Below are 20,409 nucleotides of genomic sequence, written 5' to 3'. Positions count from 1 at the left end.
TTCTTTACTGTTTTTAAATTTACATGTTTTTATTGTCTTCTAAGTGCTATTTCCCATCTAAGCATGTTTTGATTTGTTTTTTTTTGTTTGTTTTTTTAGATGAAAGCATCAATCCTTTCTGGCCTGCGCTCCACTGTTTCATGGTGATCCTGGATAAGCTTGGGTCTAAAGTATGGGGACAGGTCATTGATCCAATCCAGGCATTTCAAACTATTGTCAACAATGCGAGCTATCAGAAAGCAAGAGAGACTATTCGCCAAAGTTGCATCAGGTTGGTCCTTTATCCTTTTATTATTATTTTTAAAATACAGCAGTTTGCACATTCTCTTTTCACAGAGGTAAATAATTCAGGTAAAATCCCAGTTAGCTGGAAGTATACAATTGTGGTCCCAATTTACAAGAAAGGACAACCTATAGATCTTGGCAACTATAGGCTAATTAGTTTGCTTTCCATAATGGGGAAATTATATGCCCATTTCATTTGCTTTAAATTAGCAACATTTCTTGAGGATAATAACATAACCTCTGAAGCCAAGGCTGCTTTCCGTACGAAGTACTCAACATCTGACCACTGTCTTGTGCTGTCACACCTAGCAGAGAAATATACTAGGACCACTCCAAGGCCATTTATATATGGCCTTTATGGACCTAAAATCTGCCTTTGACGCCATCCCTAGATCCAAATTATGGTCAAAGTTGTATTCAGTGATGGAGGACAAGAGACTCCTATACCTTATAAAAGCCTTATATAGTGATAGCAACATGTAGGTTGCTGGGGCAACTCTCTAACAAAATCACAATGTTAAGAGGGGTCAGATAGGATTGTATTCTGCCCCCCCCCCCCATTGTTTAATCTTTTTAGAAATGACTTAGAGGAAGTCTTAATGGGGCCAGAAGGACACTGTCCAAAGATGGGGGCAAGAAGCACCCCACTTCTGTTTGATTTGTATCTGAATAGAATGTGAAGTCTTTTTCAGTTGGATTTCTCACTCTCCATATGTCTGACAGGTCAAAAAAAACCTTTGGTAATCTGCCAGCATTCATTACTTTCTGTGTCTGTGTTTTATCCATAAGCGTTGATGCAACTCCATTCAGGTCCCCCATCAAAATCAATTTATAATCCAAATAGTCCAGAAGTCTTGTTTCCAAGTTCTTAAAAAATTCTGCTTTGCCATCATTTGGTGCATAAATTCCCAACAGCAAATATTTTTCGCCTTGTGCATTGATTTCTACTGCAATATATCTTCCCTCCTCTTTGAACATCATTTTGGGATTCCATTTTTCTTTCATGTAAACGACCACTCCTCTTTTCTTCACTTTGTCAGATGAAATGAATTCTTGACCAAGTCTCTTATTCTGAAGGACTTTTCTGTGTAATCTAGTAACATGAGTTTCTTGCAAACAAATTATGTCCAAATTCTGTTTTGCTAACACATGGTATACTTGGTTCCTTTTTGGTCGTGAGTTCAAACCATTAACATTCCATGAATATATTCTCAATACCATCTTAAACTATTCAGGAGATCCTGCGCCTGCCCCTGGCGTCTGCTCACTTTCCAATCCCAGACCCTTGGCATTTTTTTCCAGGAACCTTGTTTTTTCTTCGACGGTCCTAATTCTTTGTTTCCTTCCTTGAAATTTAAAGGAGAGGCCTTCTGGAAATTCCCACCTAAAAAAGATGTTCTTCCTTCTCAGAGTTCCAGCCAAGTCTGCGTAGTTATTCCTTAGGTTCAAAAAATGCTTTGGAATCTCCTTAAACAAAACAATTGGCTTATCTTTAATCTTCAAGCTTTTTTTGTAATGTAGACCCAATGTCAATCCTTAAGATTATCTTGTTCCAATTGGGGTGCGCCTCTTACTCTCAGTGGATTCTCCCGTTCCTTCATCTGTAAAAAAGCAATTGCATTGAGGGCATCCTGTTGAATCTTCTCCACGTCAGGCACTCTCACTGTTTCCAATTCCTTCAGTCTTGTTTTGTGGGCAGCAACTTCCTCCCTGACCTCCTGAATGCCTTTTTTCACATCTACAAATTCTTGTTTCAACTCCTGTACAGTCTGCTGAGTTCCTCTCACACCTGCTCTTATGTCTGTTAACATTTGCATCACCGACTCTTCAAAAGTTGGTGCTTTAGAAGGTCTTCTATCTTTACTTTTACTTTTCTCAGACTTATCTACCCCATTAGCCATAGCTATTCCATAGCTATTCCAAAGTTTCAAGGTCAGCTCACCCAGTCAGAGTCCACCAGGTTTTTAGTGCGCAGGCAGCAGCAGGCAGCCCAACAGCTTCCCTCTTTCAAAGTCTTATTCTCTTTCCTTATTTTATTTTATTTTATTGGAACCACAAAATTAGTTCAAACAGTTCAAGGAGGGTAAAAGAAACTCTGTGTGCTATTTTAACAATCTCAGATAGCAGCAGTTACTTTGTAATCCCCAAAGAGGAAAACGAAAGTTGAATGTATCTGCTCCCTTTGTGACATAATAATGGAGTCTAGCCTTCCCCTGCCGGGAGAACCGCTTCTAAAAAGAAAGAGTCTAATCCACTGTCAAGTCTATCTCAAGCAGGGTCTCAAATCAATCAAATTCTCCCCCCTTCCCCCTGCAGAAAGAGGGGTTTGACATATTTCCTTGGAAGTTTTGACAGGTCTTTTAAAGTTACGGCTTTGGTCAGCGGTAACTGCTTTCACTTTTACTTCAGCGGAAAGGGATCAACCTCCGTAATTTAAATCCCTTTCGTTCCAATTAACTGTCCAAATTAAAATCTTTTTTACTCACAATTGTCCAATCCTTGATAATTTGGTCGGAGAAATTGGTCGCTCACAATTGCCGGACTTGGAGCTTCGCGCTATGAAGAAAGTGAGTAAATTCCACAGTACCCGCGTCTCCAACCCCGCTCGCTCTCGGGGCTCTTATTAGAGCTTACCGGGGAGCAGAGGAGTCACTAAGGGTACCTGCCAGAACACCAGGTCCTCAGAAAGCCCGATCTGAGGTTTTTTGGGGGCTCCGCGACACTCTCGCGGTCGCCCCAATCTTCAAAACGCTGGGGCTCTTTCTTCCGAAAGAGCTCCCGTCCACCATTAATCGCGCGGCCAACCAGAAGCCTTTTCTTTTTTTTCCTTATTATTTACTGAAATTTTATTGATGTTAGCTGCCCTGAGCCCGGCTCTGGCCGGGGAGGGCAGGGTATAAATAAAATTTATTACTATTATTATATCATTTGCTATCTGTACTCCTAGCTCTTTACTCCATTTTTGACTTTCATATTCTAAATCGTATTTCTTCCTGTTAAGTAAAGTTTTATATAGGGCAAGTGTAGGATTTTTTGTTTTAGTTGCAGAGATTAAATCTTGTAACAGCATGGGTGTTTCCGATGCTGCTATAGCATCAGGGCCAAACTGCTTTTCCAACATATGTTTCAATTGGATATATTGCCAGTGTATTTCACTGGTTAATCCATACTTTACCTGCAAAGTCTTATATTCCACAAATTTGTAGTTCTCATCAATTAATTGATTCAGTGTCAAAATACCTTTTTCATCCAGTTTTGCCAAATTATTACAGTGGTACCTTGGGTTAGGAACTTAATTTGTTCTGGAGGTCCGTTCTTAACCTGAAACTGTTCTTAACCTGTGGTACCACTTTAGCTAATGGGGCGTCCCGCTGCCGCCACACAATTTCTGTTCTCATCCTGAAGCAAAGTTCTTAACCTGAAGTACTATTTCTGGGTCAGCGGAGTCTGTAACCTGAAGCGTCTGTAACCCGAGGTACCACTGTACTTGATTTCCAATTTTTAGTTTTGGGTTGGCCCATATTGTTAATTTCTCATGCTGGTAAGGGTCATCCTTAGTATTTTTATATACGTTCATCCAAATTTTTATGGGTGCTTTAATAGTCTCCAGATTAATGGGATATTTCTTATAGTTGTAGCTGAGATTGGTCCACCCCACAAGAGATTCAATGAAACTATATTTGAGAGTAGCCCAACTGGGATTCCTGCTTGCTCTCCAGCAATTTGTCTTGCTCAGCAGGTAGGCCTGGTGATATAATTCCAGATTTGGGAGTCCAAAACCACCTTCCTTAGTTGGAAGTTGCATTTTATGTAATGATATTTTTGGCGGCTTTGTACCCCACAGGCACAATCTCAATATTTGATTTATTTTTTGAAAATATAAGTTGGGAATATATATTGGTAATCCTCTAAGAATGTATAAAAGCTTTGGAACAATAGTCATTTTGAGGACATTAACCTTTCCTCAAAGGGAAAGGTTTGGAGGTCCCCACCTTTCAATATCAAAATAAATTTATTTTATAATTTGATTCAAATGTAATTTTACAATTTGGTTAACATCTGATGAAATCATTATGCCCAAATATTTAATAAAGTCTTTGCACATCCAAAATTGATGGTTTTTATACAATGTAGCCTATTTGTATACAATGCCCTATTGGCAAAATCTCTGATTTTGTCCAATTTATGGAATAGCCCAATATTCAGCCAAAGGTTTTTATTTTCTCCATAATTATTGGAATTGTATCTTCTGGTTTTGTAATAAATAGAAGGTTGTCATCTGCAAATAATACAATTTTGTAATTTTCTTTGTTGTGTTTTACCTCCTTGATACGCTCATCTTGAATTATGACTCTTGTTAGTGGTTCCAGGCATAGATTAAATAGTAACGGAGACAGAGGGCATCCTTGTCTTGTTCCTTGTTTTAGATTAATCACATTAGATATTCTACCATTTGTAACAGTCCGAGATGTTGGATTTTTCTAAATCATTTTAATCCAGTTACTGTATTCTGTAGGGAAGGCAAATTTACATAACACGATCCCTATGAATTCTTTATAGATTCTATCGAAAGCCTTTTCTGCATCTAGTGACATTATCATAAACTCCTCTTGCTCTTTAAAGTTATCAAATCTATTGTTAATCTTACATTATCTGTGGCTTGTCTTGTTTTTATAAAACCTGTTTGATTATTAAGTACCAAGTCTTGGATGACTTTTTGTAATTTTTCAGCCAGTATTGCATTCAGAATCTTTGCATCGACATTCATTAATGAAATTGGTCTGTAATTTGCACATTCAGTGGGGTCTTTGTTAGGTTTTGGTATAATTATTATTAAAGCTTCATTAAATGTTGCAGCATAGACACCTTTATACCTCATAAACTCATATTGTTTCCTCATAAACTTCTAGAAGTCTGGGGACTAATAAATTTTTGAATATTTTATACTATTCTATAGGGAAACCATCTGTTCCAGGTGATTTTCCATTACCCATTGTTTCTATTTCATTCTCAATATCAGGGGGGCTGATAGCATATCTTTGTGATATTCTTCAATGGTTGGTAGTTTAATATCCTGAAAAAAGTTTTCCACCTCATCCTCTGGTATATTTTCTGGCCCTTCATATAGCTTTTTGTAGAATTTTAAAAAATTGTTATTTATATCTGTTGATGAGGTCGCTGTGATTTCCCCCCCCTTTCTTATTAAAGGCATTATTTGGTTCATTTTCTTCTGCTTTAGATGATTAGCTAGAATTTTTGTCGGTCTTTCTCCCTGTTCCCAATATGTTTGTCTTAGACATAATAAGCTGAACTCAATTTTTTGAGCTAGTATATTATTCAGTTCTAGTGTTTGTTGTTGTATTCTTTCATATGTAACCCTAGACGGGTTATTTGCCATATTGCCCCATAATGTTTTAAAAGTTTTTTTTAGGTTATTTTCTTTTAATTTTTGCATCTTGACCTTGTTGGCAGAGAAAGATATTTTCTTCCCTCTGATATAAGCTTTGTAGCCTTCCCATTCCTTCAGTCTTGGCGTTAATGATTTGGAGTTATTTTTAAAATATATTTGCGTATCTTGCGTTATATATTGAATGAAGTTTTTATCATTTAGTAATGATATATTAAGATACCATCTCCTCATACCTTCCTGGGTATTGGATAGATTACATTCCAATATTACTGCTGAGTGATCAGCTATAATGGGAATATCAATGTCACATCGGCTAGTAAAGGAGTGTAGTGATGCTGATGTTAAAAAAAAAATCAATTCTGTGCTGGGTATTGTGAATTCCTGCAAAATATGTATAGGATTTTTCCTTAGGATGGTGTAGTCTCCATGAATCCACTAAATTCCAGTATATCATATAATAATTAATTCTCTCTCTCTAACCTTCGTCTTTTTTTTCCTAGCTGTCGAAGTGGCGTCCATCTGCGGGTCTAAAATTTCATTAAAGTCTCCACCAATTATCAGATACTGATGTGATAAAGAGCTTAATTTCTTAAAACAGTTGTGAATAAACTTAATGGTCATCAGTATTAGGGGCATAGACATCGACTATTGCTATTTCTATCCCTTCTGTTTTAATTACAGTTATTAAACACTGACCATCTTCCTCTCTTATTATATCTTGCGTTTCATAAGACCAGCTGTAATGAGTATGGGTTGCTCGTGCGTAAGTTGCCGCCTCTCCTGGCTATGTTGCCTTGTTAAACCTTTCTGTCTGGACAGCCCTTCACTTCGTGGCTGCCTCAGTCGCTAGCAGAATCCGTCAGTGGGCGTTTCTTAAACCTTTTCCAACATAAAAGTTGTTTGACGCCAAGTCTCCTCCTACTCTCCCTGCGCGGAAGTCTTCTGCGCAGGGAGGGCGTGGGTAGCGGAGGACCCGTGCTCTCCCTGCTGGTGTCCAGTGAAGAGTCCTGGAGCCCTCTCGCCGATTCCCCCATCTGCCCCCCTTTATCCCTGGTGTTGCGCTGATTTGCTTCCCCATCTGCGGAGCTGCCTCTCTCCCTGCTGGGCCCTTCTCCAGCATCATTTGAGAGCCTTCCCTCCGCCTCTAGCTCCGATGTCAGTTCCCTGACACCAGCCTTTCCTAAATAGAATCGTGACTCCCTTTGCATTTTCATCTAGATTTGTTGAAAAAACTTCTTTTACCCATTGACTTTTCAAAGTTTGTGCCCCTTGTTCTGTCAAATGTGTTTCTTGTAATAGTCCTATATCAGCCTTTAATGACTGAAAATAGTTAAGTGTTAGGATCTGTTTTTTCCTTTCCTTTAATCCCTTGGCATCCATACCTATAATTCTCATATTATAAATTGCAGCTTTTATCTATAGGGTCTCTCATCCTCTATTTTTATCTTTGTCAAAGTTTTGGGAAGGCTTAGTATGAACCAAATATATTGCAAATTATTATCACTCTAATTAGAGACATCTATTAACCGTGCTTGTATTTAACATATGGATTGTGAAACAAAGTTAATTCACCTTCTTACATATCTAAATATATAGAGAGCAGATACTACCCGATCAATTTAATACACCCTGTAATTAAATTTTAAGTATTTCCAATCAAATAATTAGTATTTGAAAATATTCAAAGAGGGATAGAGAGAGAAAAGAGAGGAAACTAGGAAATAGCTCTAGCTACAAATAGGAAGAGTTCTGAAAAGGTAGGCACAAATATATACAAATGACCAACAATTTATAATAATAGTAACAGTACTAACGATAAAAAAGGAAAAAGAAAACTACTTAGTGTGAAATATTGCTCAGGGTAAAGGTCCTGCAGGCTTCCGTGGTTCATATCTGCTTTCCCCGGACCTCTGAGCACAGCAGAGTAAACACGGCGTATTTAGCCTTTTAGCCTTCTGCCCTCTGTGCTTGCCTTTAGTGTGCATAAATCAAAAGTCCAGTCAGCTTCTCTAATCTAGAAGCGTTTATTTACAGCAGTATAAATCATCATCCAGTGTCTGGTAAAAAGTACATCTCTGTTCCGTACAAAAAGGAATCCAGAATAACAGAACAAAGAAACAGATCCCGGATGTGTGACGTAGGATCTCTCCGCCCCCTCAGAAGGCAGGACATACGAACTGAGGTGTTTAACCCTGTAAGCTCAGGTTCTCCTCACACTTAGTACACTTAACAATAAAACACAAATAGATAACAAAAGAAAAAAAGAAAAAATGCATGACTTCCGCTCTGTAGAAGACGCAAACATTCACCCCTTCGAGCTCCTAATTTCACCAATATAATGGTTGGGAGCTTTTGACTTAGCACATAAGGATTTAAAGGAATTGTCGATTTGCTTCATTTCCCCCTTTTGATTATCAACTTACCGTATTTTTCGCTCTATAGGACGCACATTTTCCCCTCCAAAGATGAAGGGGAAATGTGTGTGCGTCCTATGGAGCGAATGCAGGCTCCTTGGCTCTGCGGCGACGCACCTGACCTGGAAGCCGGAGGAGGAACAGAAGGGTTTCCTTCTGTTCCTTCTCCAGCTTCGCTGAAGGGGCGCTGTGCCTTCTCCCTCTCTGCGCAGCGCCCCTTGAGCGACGCGGCTGTCATGCGAAGCCGGAGGAGGAAGAGAAGGGACAGGACGCGCCTGTCCTGGCTTCTGTCTTAGCCCTGCACAGCCTCTTCGGGCAGGGGAAGCCTTCATCCCGCTGCCCTGAAGAGGCTTGGCGCGGTTATCCCAGAAGCCAGAACAGCCACACGGTATCCCAGAAGCCAGATTCCTCTTGCTGTTCTGGCTTCTGGGATTCAGAATAATTTTTTCTTGTTTTCCTCCTCCCAAAACTAGGTGCGACCTATGATCCGGTGCACCCTATGGAGCGAAAAATACGGTATATACATAAGTAAACAACATATAATTACATGGTTTGAGACTTATTGAATGACAAATCAATATTTCCACGGCATTTCGACTTTAATAGTGGTATAAAACCAGTTGACTATTAACCTGAGGGTATATAGAATTCCACCATTATTAAATTACTAATATATCTAGAGTTTCATGGCTCTATGCCAAAGATACTTTGTTCAGATGGTGAGTCAACATGAGTTGGAGGTTCTTCAAGCAGAAAGGTCAGGTCAAAGAAGAGCTTCAAAATGGAGGGCATTACCCCACACCATTTTCAATTAGAGTAGGAGAAAAAGGAAAAGCCCCCCCTACCCTTCACCATGGCTCTTTATCCACAATTTATTGCTTGGAGGTAGGATATCGCATTATCATGGTTTTGAAAACGGCGCAGTTCATCATCTATCTTTAAGCAGAAAGTAGCTGGGAATATTGTAAAGTGTTGTATTTTTAATTCCCTTGCTAGTTTGTGAGCAGGAGCAAATAATCGTCTCTTTTCTGCCACCATTGGAACATAGTCCGGAAAAATAGAAATTATATTTCCCCTCCATTCAAGGGGTTTAGCATTCGACTTTTCCCGGAAAGTTTTAAGGATATAATCTCGCACCCTTGTGCACGCAAATTGAATTATTGTTATATATGTTTCCCCTCTTGCTTTCTTGGTTTTCAGTGGAAAACTTTTAACACCATTTATCTCCACCTTTAAATCCAGCTGTAGCTCCAGCATTTCCGTTAAACAGCTCTCTATATATTCAATTACCTGAATTCCTTCAGGAGGAAGGTTTTTAAGACCTAAAATTTTAAGGTTTTTCCTTCGATATCAGATTCCAACTGGAGTAAGCATTTGTCCATCAGGCTTTGTGTTGCAAATGATATTTCCTCCAAGACATTAACACGCTGTTCAAGTGTGTTCATATGAGATGTTAAAACTTGTAGATCTATTCTCATTTGTGATGTATCCTGTTTAATCGCTGACATTTCTGTCTTAAGCTCCCCAATGTCTTCTTTAATAGACCGTAATAAGTGAATCATCTCATGTGACTCTGACATTATTTGGCCTTCCTGCATTTCCGTTGCTCTTTTGTCAAAGCTTTTCTTTCTTTCTGTGGCTTTTGGGGAAGTTAGAGCTGATGCGTCTCGCTTCGTTTGTTTTGAGACTGTATTATTTTTTTGACATGCTCTTCTAGCCCTCAGCAAGCCCTCCGCGTCTTTTTGACGTTTGATATTGCCCAGCTGATAAAATGCTGATAAGCTCAGATATAATTGCTCTTAAGTTCCCTCCAAAACCTTCCTCCAGTCCATAAATCCTTAAATAGGTTTTAATCACCTTTAATTTATACTTCTCCTTGCATTCACGCTGCGGAGCTTATCAGCGTGCCTGCTCACGCCTCCTTCCCAAGACCAGAAGTCCTCAGGACCCCAGGGCATCCTGATCAAATTTGCAGATGACACCAAACAGGGAGGGGTGGCTAACACCCCAGAGGACAGGATCACACTTCAAAACGACCTTGACAGATTAGAGAACTGGGCCAAAACAAACAAGATGAATTTTAACAGGGAGAAATGTAAAGTATTGCACTTGGGCAAAAAAAATGAGAGGCACAAATACAAGATGGGGGACACCTGGCTTGAGAGCAGTACATGTGAAAAGGATCTAGGAGTCTTGGTTGACCACAAACTTGACATGAGCCAACAGTGTGACGCGGCAGCTAAAAAAGCCAATGCAATTCTGGGCTGCATCAATAGGAGTATAGCATCTAGATCAAGGGAAGTAATAGTGCCACTGTATTCTGCTCTGGTCAGACCTCACCTGGAGTACTGTGTCCAGTTCTGGGCACCACAGTTCAAGAAGGACACTGACAAACTGGAACGTGTCCAGAGGAGGGCAACCAAAATGGTCAAAGGCCTGGAAACGATGCCTTATGAGGAACGGCTAAGGGAGCTGGGCATGTTTAGCCTGGAGAAGAGGAGGTTAAGGGGTGATATGATAGCCATGTTCAAATATATAAAAGGATGTCACATAGAGGAGGGAGAAAGGTTGTTTTCTGCTGCTCCAGAGAAGCGGACACGGAGCAATGGATCCAAACTACAAGAAAGAAGATTCCACCTAAACATTAGGAAGAACTTCCTGACAGTAAGAGCGGTTCGACAGTGGAATTTGCTGCCAAGGAGTGTGGTGGAGTCTCCTTCTTTGGAGGTCTTTAAGCAGAGGCTTGACAACCATATGTCAGGAGTGCTCTGATGGTGTTTCCTGCTTGGCAGGGGGTTGGACTCGATGGCCCTTGTGGTCTCTTCCAACTCTATGATTCTATGATTCTATGATAAAGATGAAAGAAGAAACAAGACAGCGCTTGTTAATATGACGCAGAACGGAAAAATGAGAATTCCCCCCTTTTTGAGAAGCGGGAGATATTTGCTGGCTGACTTTGTAATGACTGGAGATAACAATTTGGGACTACATATAGTGCAGCTGTTTGCAGAAGTTTTTCATTATGAGCGAGAGAGAAGGCTGATGGATGTCTAGCAGCCCCCCTTCTAGGGCCCAGAGGGGGGGATTGTGTGGTCTCTGAGAGGCTGATCAATCGCCAAATGACTTATATCTGTGGAATACAGCTCATTTACATTGCATTATTGCAAACAGTATGCTTAACAATTTACAGTAATAACATAACAATGTGGAAACTACTATGTTATTAAATCTCAAACGAAAAGCTTGGACAACAGCCCGGATTGGAAGATTGGAACGGAGTCAGGGAAAGCTGTGCTAGCAAATAGACACTTGAAAAAATATATGTTGTTGTTGTTTAGTCGTTTAGTCGTGTCCGACTCTTCGTGACCCCATGGACCAGAGCACGCCAGGCACTCCTGTCTTCCACTGCCTCCCGCAGTTTTGTCAAACTCATGTTAGCAGCTTCGAGAACACTGTCCAACCATCTCGTCCTCTGTCGTCCCCTTCTTCTTGTGCCCTCAATCTTTCGCAACATAAGGGTCTTTTCCAGGGAGTCTTCTCTTCTCATGAGGTGGCCAAAGTATTGGAGCCTCAGCTTCACGATCTGTCCTTCCAGTGAGCACTCAGGGCTAATTTCCTTAAGAATTGATGTGTTTGATCTTCTTGCAGTCCATGGGACTCTCAAGAGTCTCCTCCAGCACCGTAATTCAAAAGCATCAATTCTTCGGCGATCAGCCTTCTTTATGGTCCAGCTCTCACATCCATACATCACTACTGGGAAAACCATAGCTTTAATTATACGGACCTTTGTTGGCAAGGTGATGTCTCTGCTTTTTAAGATGCTGTCTAGGTTTGCCATCGCCTTTCTCCCAAGGAGCAGGCGTCTTTTAATTCCGTGACTGCTGTCACCATCTGCAGTGATCATGGAGCCCAAGAAAGTAAAATCTCTCACTGCCTCCATTTCTTTCCCTTCTATTTGCCAGGAGGTGATGGGACCAGTGGCCATGATCTTCGTTTTTTTGATGTTGAGTTTCAAACCATGTTTTGCGCTCTCCTCTTTCACCCTCATTAAAAGGTTCTTTAATTCCTCCTCACTTTCTGCCATCAAGGTTGTGTCATCTGCATATCTGAGGTTGTTGATATTTCTTCCGGCAATCTCATCCAGCCCAGCCTTTCGCATGATGAATTCTGCATATAAGTTAAATAAGCAGGGAGACAATATACAGCCTTGCCGTACTCCTTTCCCAATTTTGAACCAATCAGTTGTTCCATATCCAGTTCTAACTGTAGCTTCTTGTCCCACATAGAGATTTCTCAGGAGACAGATGAGGTGATCAGGCACTCCCATTTCTTTAAGAACTTGCCATAGTTTGCTGTGGTCAACACAGTCAAAGGCTTTTGCATAGTCAATGAAGCAGAAGTATATGCCTTTCTGGAACTCTCTAGCTTTCTCCATAATCCAGCGCATGTTTGCAATTTGGTCTCTGGTTCCTCTGCCCCTTCGAAATCCAGCTTGCACTTCTGGGAGTTCTCGGTCCACATACTGCTTAAGCCTGCCTTGTAGAATTTTAAGCATAACCTTGCTAGCGTGTTGTAGTGTGTATGAGTTACTCGTGCGTAAACTGGTGCCTCTCTAGGCTAATTTGCCTTGTTAAACCTTTCTGACTGCACAGCCCTTTCTCATTGTGGCTGCCTCAGTCGCTGGCAGAATCCGTCAGTGGGCGTTTCTTGAACCTCTTCCAACATAAAAGTTGTTTGACACCCAGTCTCCTCCTCCTCTCACTGCGCGGGAGTCTTCTGCGCAGGGAGGGCGTGGGTAGCGGAGGACCTGTGCCCTCCTCACTGAGTTCCAGTGAAGAGTCCTGGAGCCCTCTCTCCGATTCCCCCATCTGCCCCCCTTTATCCCTGGTGTTGCGCTGATTTGCTTCCCCCTCTACTGAGCTGTTTCTCCCCCTGCTGCTGGGTCCTTCTCCAGCATCATCTAGGAGCCTCCCCTTCGCCTCTCGCTCCGATGTCAGTTCCCTGACATCCACCTCCCCCCCCAGAACCCCCTCCACCCCTGGACCGACCTGTGCGATCAACTTCTTCCATTTCGTCGGCCGACGAGGCGGGGAACCCCCGGAAGGAACTGTCACCATCTTCTGTGGATTTGAAACCTGCTTCCCACCCGCTCTTACACCTGCCAACGGGGTGGTCCTCCCAGTCTGATTCTTCTTCCTCCGAAACCTCTCCTCCCTCCTCCTCGGAGACAGAAAATCCCTCAAAAACCTCTTCATCGTCTGTGGTTCCAAATTGCTCCTCCCAGAATCTCTCCAGGGGTTTGGGTTTGTCCGGGAACCGGCGGTGGAATACCTCCACCAGATACCTGTCATCGAAGGCTTCCGTGGGAACCCACGTGTTTTCGGACCCGGGTTCCCCCTCCCAAGCTACCAAATACTCCACCTGGCGCCCTCGCCACCTTGAGTCCAGTATTTCCGTGGCCCTGTGATGGTGTTCCCTTTCTTCTACCTGCGGGTGTGTGGTGACTTCTCCCTCTTGCCCCTGGAATTCCCGCCCCTCCCTATGCGGTGAGAGCAGGGACCTGTGGAAAACCGGGTGTATTTTCATGCTATCAGGCAACTTGCGCTTAAATGCCACGGGATTAACTTGCTGTGTTACCTCAAAAGGTCCCAGCCGTCTAGGCTGCAACTTCTTGCACCCCCCTTTGAAAGGTAGCCCTTGGGTGGACAACCACACCCGGTCCCCCACCCGTATGGTCTCCCCTTCCCTGCGGTGCTTGTCTGCCTGCCTCTTGTAAGTTTCCTTGGCCCGCTCCAAGTTCATCTTAAGTTGCTGGTGCAGGGCCTCCATTTCTTCCACAAACTGCTCTGCCGCGGGTACACTCCAGTTTTCCTCCCCACTCCCCGGGAAGGCCCTGGGATGACACCCATGGTTGGCCATGAATGGGCTCATTCCCGTGGACACGTGTTCCGCGTTATTGTACGCGAATTCAGCCAGCGCTAGTTTCTCCACCCAATCGTTCTGCCTCTCGCTGACGTAGCAGCGTAGGTATTGCTGGAGTATACTGTTCGCTCTTTCTGCTTGCCCGTTGGTCTCCGGGTGTCTCGCCGTCGAGAAACCCACCTCCACCTGCAGCAAGCTCATGAGCTTCCTCCAGAACCGGGAAGTAAATTGTTTCCCGCGGTCGGAGATAACCCTCAAGGGGGCGCCATGCAGCCTGAAGATGTGCTCTACAAACAACCGGGCTGTTTCCTCTGCCGTTACAGCATGTGAGCAAGCTATAAAATGGCACATTTTTGTCAGTAGGTCGACCACTACCATGACCGCTGTCTTTCCCCGGGACTTGGGCAAATCTGTCATAAAATCAATGGACACCACCTCCCAGGGTTTTCCCGGCATGGGTAAGGGTTCCAGTAATCCTGCGGGGGCAGCCCGCCCCCCCTTTGCCCTTTGGCAGCGGTCGCACCCCCGTACATATTCCCGTACATCTCACTGCCTCCATTTCTTCCCCTTCTATTTGCCAGGTGGTGATGGGCCCAGTGGCCCAGGGAGACAATATACAGCCTTGTCGTACTCCTTTCCCAATTTTGAACCAATCAGTTGTTCCATATCCAGTTCTAACTGTAGCTTCTTGTCCCACATAGAGATTTCTCAGCAGACAGATGAGGTGATCAGGCACTCCCATTTCTTTAAGAACTTGCCATAGTTTGCTGTGGTCAACACAGTCAAAGGCTTTTGCATAGTCAATGAAGCAGAAGTAGATGTCTTTCTGGAACTCTCTAGCTTTCTCCATAATCCAGCGCAGGTTTGCAATTTGGTCTCTGGTTCCTCTGCCCCTTCGAAATCCAGCTTGCACTTCTGGGAGTTCTCGGTCCACATACTGCTTAAGCCTGACTTGTAGAATTTTAAGCATAACCTTGCTAGTGTGTGAAATGAGTGCAATTGTGCGGTAGTTGGAGCATTCTTTGAAACTGCCCTTCTTTGGGATTGGGATGTAGACTGATCTTCTCCAATCCTCTGGCCACTGCTGAGTTTTCCAAATTTGCTGGCATATTGAGTGTAGCACCTTAACAGCATCATCGTTTAAAATTTTAAATAGTTCAGCTGGAATATCATCACTTCCACTGGCCTTGTTATTAGCAGTTCTTTCCAAGGCCCATTTGACTCCACTCTCCAGGATGTCTGGCTCAAGGTCAGCAACCACACTACCTGGGGTGTACAAGACATCCAAATCTTTCTGGTATAATTCCTCTGTGTATTCTTGCCACCTCTTCTTGATGTCTTCTGCTTCTGTTAGGTCCTTTCCACTTTTGTCTTTTACAGTGGTGCCTCGCAAGACGAAATTAATCCGTTCCGCGAGTGTCTTCGTCTAGCGGTTTTTTCGTCTTGCGAAGCAACCCTATTAGCGGCTTAGCGGCTTAGCGCTATTAGCGGTTTAGCGGCTATTAAAGGCTTATCGGCTTAGCGGAATAGCTGCTAAAAGGCTATTAGCGGCTTAGCGGCTTAGAAAAAGGGGGGGAAAGCGAAAAAAAACTCAAGACTCGCAAGACATTTTCGTCTTGCAAAGCAAGCCCATAGGGAAATTCGTCCTGCGAAGCAACTCAAAAACGGAAAACCCTTTCGTCTAGCGGGTTTTCCGTCTTGCGAGGCATTCGTCTTGCGGGGCACCACTGTATTATGGTAATCTTTGTACGAAATGTTCCTTTCATATCTCCAATTTTCTTAAACAGATCTCTGGTTTTTCCCATTCTATTGCTTTCCTCTATTTCTTTGCATTGCTCGTTTAAGAAGGCGTTCTTGTCTCTCCTTGCTATTTTTTGGAAATCTGCATTCAATTTCCTGTATCTTTCACTATCTCCCTCGCATTTTGCTTGCCTTCTCTCCCCCGCTATTTGTAAGGCCTCGTTGGACAGCCACATTGCTTTCTTGCATTTCCTTTTCATTGGGATGGTTTTCCTTGCTGCCTCCTGTATAATGTTACGAGCCTCCATCCATAGTTCTTCAGGCACTCTGTCCACCAAATCTAAATCCTTAAACCTGTTCACTTCCACTGTGTATTTATAAGGGATTTGACTTAGATTGTATCTTACTGGCCCAGTGGTTTTTCCTACTTTCTTCAGTTTAAGCTTGAATTTTGCTATAAGAAGCTGATGATCTGAGCCACAGTCAGCTCCAGGTCTTGTTTTTGCTGACTGTATAGAGCGTCTCCATCTTTGGCTGCAGAGAATATAATCAAACTGGTTTCGATGCTGCCCATCTGGTGATGTCCACGTGTAGAGTCGTCTCTTGTGTTGTTGGAAAAGCTTGTTTGTGATGACCAGCTTGTTCTCTTGGCAGAACTCTATTAGCCTTTGCCCTGCTTCGTTTTGATCTCCAAGGCCAAACTTGCCAGTTGTTCCTTTTATCTCTTGATTCCCTACTTTAGCATTCCAATCCCCTATAATGAGAAGAACATCCTTCTTTGGTGTCACTTCTATAAGGTGTTGTAAGTCTTCATAGAATTGCTCAATTTCAGTTTCTTCAGCACCAGTAGTTGGTGCATAAACTTGGATTACTGTGATGTTAAAAGGTCTGCCTTGGATTCGTATCGAGATCATTCTATCATTTTTGAGATTGCATCCCAGTACAGCTTTTGCCACTCTTTTGTTGACTATGAGGGCCACTCCATTTCTTTTACGGGATTCTTGCCCACAGTAGTAGATATGATGGTCATCCGAACTGAATTCGCCCATTCCCGTCCTTAACCAAACAGTAGATAAAAACACATAAAACATGTAAATCAAGCCCTTTGTTTTAGACCTGTAGGGCACATACCATCCTCTGTGTGGTGTAGTGGTTAAGAGCGGTAGTCTCGTAATCTGGGGAACTGGGTTTGAGTCTCTGCTCCTCCACATGCAGCTGCTGGGTGACCTTGGGCCAGTCACACTTCTCTGAAGTCTCTCAGCCCCACTCACCTCAGAGAGTGTTTGTTGTGGGGGAGGAAGGGAAAGGAGAATGTTAGCCGCTTTGAGACTCCTTAAAGGGAGTGAAAGGCGGGATATCAAATCCAAACTCTTCTTCTTCTTCTTCTTCTTCTCTGACGTATGTAAGGAGCAGTAAGGAGATATTGAACTGCCTTGTGTGTCCTGGGAATTTGTGTATGATCGGCAGAATAAAACTAACACGTATGTTAGTGTAATACTGGCAGTGGAGGAAAACATGGTCAATTGTTTCTATGTGTCCAGAACTGCAGGGGCATTTTCTCTCCTCATAAGGTGTCAGAGTGAAAGCTCTTCGCTGTTTTGGTATTTCAAGATTGTTTAAATATGCTATTGGATGAGGCGTTCCCAAAGCAAAGGAAGGATTAGACTCTGATAATAAAATACACACAGAGACTTGAACCAGCAAGACTCTGGGAGGAGTGTGTCTCTCACCATTTTTTATTTATTTCAAATTTATTTATTTTTTAATTTTAATTTTTTTTTGTAAGAAGAGTTTAAGATAGTAGAGGTTAAGGTAGCAGGGGTACTGTGTTCTCTTCATGTTCATGTATGTGTTCTTGTATCACATAACGATGTCTAGCAGATATTCCTAAAGGAGAGCGTAACATCCTCTGCCTATTCTTTTCTAAAATTGAGCAACGAGGCAGGACCCATTTCAGTCTGCTGAGGCAGCACTGAGTATCAGATAAATTTGCAGGAATGTAATTATAACTTCTTTGATTACACGTGAAAAACCAGCTATCTGGTAAGCGCACATGAGCATAATTAAAAGTAATCTGTTGAACACGTGAGCAGGTCCAAGTTGGCCTTCCTGTGCCCAGACAGCGAGTTGCTTTCTCACTGCAATTCACAATCCGAGCACAAGAGGTGTCTGGTGGTGCTGCAACTCTAGGTGTGTATAACAATATTGCATCCAGAGGTAACTTTTGTGTCACTGTTTCCCAATCATGGAGATTAGTATAACCAATGATACCTTTAGAAAGCCAGCCAGAAAATCACTTTCCCATGTTTGTGGCATGTGCCATATGGAAAGGCTGTGTACAAACAGGGAGTATACAATTTCCTAAGGTAGTGTGCATATCATATGTTTCACTCAGACAAAAATGAGAGACGTTAGCCACTTTAGCTAAACGCATCCACCAGTTATAGCTATGACTAGAAGAAGTTTCAGGGGGAAGATAGATACATTGAGTACTAAGGTATCAAGAAAACAAATAATACACGTGTTAAAATCAGCATAGAGTTCATATTTAGCTGAGTAATCAAGGCTATGAAAAAAGTCTCCGATTCCACTGGAACATCATGATGCTGAAATTGTGTCCTGGCATCAGAGGTCAAGGTCTTCAGCATTCCCCATGTCACCTTCGGGCATCCCTCAGCCTTTCAAGGATAAGGACGGGTGCGATGGACTTTCGCATGGGGTTGCTGAGCCTGTAGAGGCGGAGTCGGGGTCATGATCCTTGCAAAGTCCAGAATGGGGTTCTGCAGGCCTTGGTACCAGCGCATGTCTGGGCCGATAGGGATAGATACAGTGACTTGGAATCCACATAGGACCTGAGGAAGTAAGAACAGTAGGGTATCCCTGCCCCCAGGTAATCAAAGGAATGGGTCCCTCTCACTAAGGGTTGGGGAGCTGCTGGTACGTCACTAGAGGGTGTTCCAGAGGTACCTCTTTCCTACAATGGCATTTCATAGGAGAAAATTTATTAAGAAAGGGAACAGTTAATTGATTTAAGGTAAAGTTAACAGGAGTTAAAGCGCATGAAGGACATCCACCAACAATATCCTTAGCTCATGTCAGAGGAATGGAAAAAATGTTTTATGCAGCTGCCTAGCTCCCTGGTGAAAAAATGTATGGCTGTCAATTGCATTAGAAAATAATGGTCAGAGAGATTTCAGAGCAGAATCAGCATGTTGATTACCTTCTGAAAGTGCATCTTTGCATCCTGTATGGGAGCAAACGTGAGAGTAAACATGAGCAGCATAGAAAGGCATAGTTCTATTTGTCAAGAGATATTTCAGTGTCAAGAACAAAGAGAGTAGATTAAAATCTAGCATCGGAGAAAGAGAGGAATTAGCCAAATGTGATAAAAAGATATCCCACTTCACACAAAATCACAAAATGCAGTGGACGTGTAGGCTGGTCTCTGTCAGTTTTCTGATTAGCTGCAAAAAAAAAATGCCAGTTATTTTCAGAGTCCTTATACGTTAAAACGCTCTAAAGGTGTTGAATAGGAACCTGTTTGAATCAAAACCAGGCATGAATCTTTTAGGAGGGTTAAAATAAACTATCCCAAATATAATCAGGAAATCCAAACTGATAGGGAAGAGAAGAACTCATTAAGGATTCGTGTTCCTGTTTAGAAAAAAGCAAATAAGCAGCAATATCAAATCCAGTGTTAGGCAATTTAGAGTGTAGCCACTCTAAAATCACTATTCTGTCAGCAGTGTCTGGGGGAAAAAGGAGTCCTGTAGGTGAAAACATTGTATTTAAGGAGAATCACGTGTATGAAGTGGCTCCAAAACTCTGCAACTGCTGTAAAGTAAATTCATTAGGAATTTTAAGTTCAGGGAGGAAAGGAGAAAAAACAGTCTGCAATAGCGATGAAGAATGAGTCTCACTGTCTGAGGTGGAAATCAGACCTGTATGCTATGTCTTAATTTTATAAACCACCGTAGGGAACTGGAACTGAAAAGTAGCAAGTTCTGCTGTCAGTAGATTCAAACCAGCACTGCCCTTAGCGGCATGGCGCAGATTTGTCACAGGAGACTGTGTGTTAGAAGAGCCAGCTATTGCTTCTAATTTAGCTTCAGTAAAAGACTGACAATCAGCTGGCACAACAGTCTTTGTTCTCCCATTTAGACTCAGGCTGGAAGGCCACCGGTCGCGGCATTGCCTGTCTTTAGCAGGATGAGCTGAAGGAGACAAAGCTGCTGCTAGGAGGGCAGATTTGTGAGTCTCGGTGTCAATATTCTGGCAAGGCTTACTCATTTGAGCAATCTCTGTTTCTGACTTCTGGTACATGACTTTAAGAGCAGTCTTGCAATCAGCATTTTCATAAGCCAATTGTTTCATTGAAACTTCAGAGGCTTCAAGATTTGGAATTAAAGTACTGGCTGCTCTTAGCCCATCAAGAATGCCATCCAAGCCATTTTCTGTCACACTTTGCTTCAATTTGTTAAAAACTGCGAAGGGCAATGATTCATGGGCTCTCTGTCCCTGTGCATTCTGAGCAACAGGACAGACTGCTAATAATGGCAATGTAACAGCTATTTTTTCTTCTTCACTGCTTCCTTCTGCCATATTTGGAATAGTCAATTTTTGCACTGTAGTCTGAGC

At 42.5% G+C, this 20,409-nt stretch overlaps 1 protein-coding gene across 2 annotated transcripts in view; it reads left to right on the top strand.

Annotated features, from left to right (window-relative positions):
- The window catches only part of LOC308467711 (putative helicase senataxin), a 228,626-nt gene that overhangs the window by 67,428 nt on the left and 140,789 nt on the right, over positions 1 to 20,409 (top strand). For both annotated transcript variants that reach the window (XM_080989412.1, XM_080989411.1), the window contains exon 7: positions 100 to 271. In XM_080989412.1, coding sequence (XP_080845538.1) covers positions 100 to 271 — 172 coding nt within the window. The remainder of the gene's footprint in view (positions 1 to 99; positions 272 to 20,409) is intronic.

Source organism: Podarcis pityusensis (assembly GCF_964106645.2).
Source record: "Podarcis pityusensis genome assembly, chromosome: W".
Taxonomy (NCBI): domain Eukaryota; kingdom Metazoa; phylum Chordata; class Lepidosauria; order Squamata; family Lacertidae; genus Podarcis; species Podarcis pityusensis.
This window is presented reverse-complemented; position numbering and strand designations above follow the sequence as displayed.